General features: G+C 70.3%; 1 protein-coding gene across 1 annotated transcript in view; it reads left to right on the top strand.

Moving 5' to 3' along the window:
* Positions 1-1,904, top strand: part of IFI30 (IFI30, lysosomal thiol reductase) — a 3,658-nt gene extending 1,754 nt beyond the window's left edge. Inside the window, exons 2-6 of the mRNA XM_019513178.1 lie at positions 5-94; positions 197-292; positions 622-774; positions 909-977; positions 1,237-1,904. Coding sequence (XP_019368723.1) covers positions 5-94; positions 197-292; positions 622-774; positions 909-977; positions 1,237-1,314 — 486 coding nt within the window. The 3' untranslated portion in view covers positions 1,315-1,904. The remainder of the gene's footprint in view (positions 1-4; positions 95-196; positions 293-621; positions 775-908; positions 978-1,236) is intronic.
* The last annotated feature ends 720 nt before the right edge of the window (positions 1,905-2,624 follow it).

Here is a 2,624-nt window from a genome sequence, read left to right as displayed (position 1 = left end):
TGAGCGGCTGCCCTTTCAGGAGAGGAACGTGAGCGGGCGGTGGCAGTTCGAGTGCCAGCACGGCGCGGACGAGTGCCTGGGCAACATGATGGAGGTGAGCCCGGGCGCCGGCCGGGGTGGGGGGCCTGCCCTGCCCTGCCCTGCCCTGCCCTTGTCCTGCCCGTGCTGACCCCGGCCCCGCCGGCCTGCTCCCCAGACCTGCCTCATGGACGTGCTGCAGGACTTCGACGCCTACTTCCTCACCATCTTCTGCATGGAGTCGGGCTCGTCCGTGACCGGCAACCTCGGCGCTGTAGGTTGGGGCCGGGGGGTGAGCAGGGTGCCTGGCGCCGTTCCCCTTGCCTGCTGGGCCCTGCGAGCTGGCATGTCCTGCCTGGCAGTGCCCCAGCGAGGGCAGAGTCTGGGGCTACTGCGGGCCAAGCCCGCGGCATGGGGATGCCTCCCTGAGTGCTGCCGGCCAGCAGAGCCTTGCGCTGCCTGCCCCTGCCCTGGAGGGAGCCGGTAGTTGCTCCGGGCTGAGCGTGGCCCAGGCGCTGCCTGCCCTCGTGCTGGGCGCTGGAGGAGGGCACGGCGGGCCGGGTTCCTGCCCCCTGCACTGACCCCCGCCCTGGCCACGCTCAGTGCCTGCAGGTCTACGCGCCCACCGTCAAGCTGTCTGACATCATGGCCTGCGTGAAGGGAGACCGGGGCATCAAGCTGATGCACAACAACGCCCAGCGGACAGATGCCCTCCAGCCGCCCCACAGCTACGTGCCCTGGATCTTGGTCAACGGGGTAGGACGGCTGCCCTGAGCCCGGTGTGGGGGCTGGGCTGGCGCTGGGGGAGGCTTCTGTTCAGTTTGTGGGCAGGGAGCTGGGGCTCTCGGCCCATGCTGTTGCCCTGACGGCCCCTTCTCTCTCCGGCGCAGAAGCACACGGACACCCTGCAGGCCCAGGCCCAGAGCGCGCTCTTCAACCTGGTCTGTGAGCTGTACACGGTGAGTGCCACGCACCTGCTGTCCTGCGCCTTGGCCCGGGGCCCGGCAGGGGCGAACAGGCAGGGCAAGGGCTGTCCCTCCCTCCCTCCCGGCTGCACACTGGGCACCTCCAGGCCAGCGTGAGGTGGGGGCAGGGCAGGGCAGGGCCTCTGGTGCCCATGGCCGGGAGGTGCCCGGTGCAGGCCACAGGCTCCGGCCTGTGTCCTGGGCTGCCTGACCCCCCTTCTCCTTCTCCTTCTCCTTCTCCTTCTCCTTGCAGGGACCGAAGCCGGACGCCTGCCAAAGGTCTGGGCCTAGTCCAGCTGCACTGAAGATGTTGTCGCGCTGCCTGAAGTGATGCCGGCACCGGGTGCTCCCTGCCCACCCACCAGCACTTCGCACCGTGGGCATGGCCCCAGCCTGCAGCCCGCGGGCACCGGCTGGCACCAGGCCGGGTTTGGGCCGAGGCCCCTGCCCAGCGCAGGGGCGGGAGTGAGACTGGTGCAGGGGGCCACGCTGCTGCGCGTGCTGCAGAGCCAACGCTTGCTCCGGAGGAAGCTGGCCTCCCGCTGCTCTGCCTCTGCCATGTTCCCCTCCGCTTGCAGCGCTGCAGGGGCGAGCCCCAAGAGGGCTTGCGGGAGGGGCAGAGCTCTGCACATGCCCCCCCGACGCTACCTCCGTGCCCTGCACCCCTGCCTGCTGAGCCGTGCTGCCTGCCTGCCGCGGGCAGCCTGCCATGCGTGCCCCTGGGCCCCGGCCTGTGCTGCCCTGGCCCCCCCGCCGCTCACGCGAAGCTGCTCCAGCCCCGCCGCAAACCGGTCGCGCGGCTCCGTGAGCCGATCAGCTCCTGTTGCAAGCCGAGGGCGGAGGTGGGCACCGTGTACCCAGCACGCCCCAGAACCGGTCCGGCTGCGGCCGCCCCTCAATAAAGCTGAGCCCTGCGCTGCTCCCTGCCTCTGTGTCCTGCTCCCAGCCCCCCGCAAGGGCTGCACGGGGGGCCCACGCGATGCCCCCACTTCTGCCACATGGGGCAGAGGGAGGACAGGGGCATGAGCAGGGAGGGGGGGGGAGCACCAGAGACCAAGACCCCCCAATCCCCACTCTGCCAGCTCCCCCCCACCCTGCAAACACAGTGCAACGGGGGTCATAATGCCCCAACCCCCCGTCACGGGGTCATGCCCCTCCCCACCATGAAAGGACCCACGGCCTGAACCTACAACAGAGCCATCTCCCCCAACCACAAAAACGGGAGCATGCCCCCCCTCTGCCCCCAGCGGGCAATACCCTGCCCCCCACCGTGACCATCCTGCGGGGGGAAGGCTGCCCCCCCAAATATTCCCCGCCCCGGCAATGTCACATGCACCCCCCCAAACTGGTGGTTTGCTGGGGGCATGGGGGCAAATCCTGCCACCGCCGAGAGACCCAGTGTGTGCGCGTGCGTGCACGCGCGTGTGGTGTGGGGGCGGGGGTTATGGTTCCCTCCCCTTCTAGCACCCCCCCAAGGGCTCGTGCCCCCTCCCCCGATGGCCCAGTCGCGCCCCCACAGGTCTTCCCAGTCCCCCAGTGCAGTCTACCCTCGGGGTCCTGGCCCCGCCCACACACAGCTCAACCCCCCCCTCAAAGTGAGGCGGGGGCGCATAGGGGCAGAGGTCACGGCCAACCCAGCCA

Source organism: Gavialis gangeticus, unplaced genomic scaffold, assembly GCF_001723915.1.
Source record: "Gavialis gangeticus isolate Ggan-Ray unplaced genomic scaffold, GavGan_comp1, whole genome shotgun sequence".
In the NCBI taxonomy this organism is placed as follows: Eukaryota; Metazoa; Chordata; order Crocodylia; family Gavialidae; genus Gavialis; species Gavialis gangeticus.
Note: the sequence above shows the minus strand (reverse complement) of the source record. Positions and strands in the feature narration are given on the sequence as shown.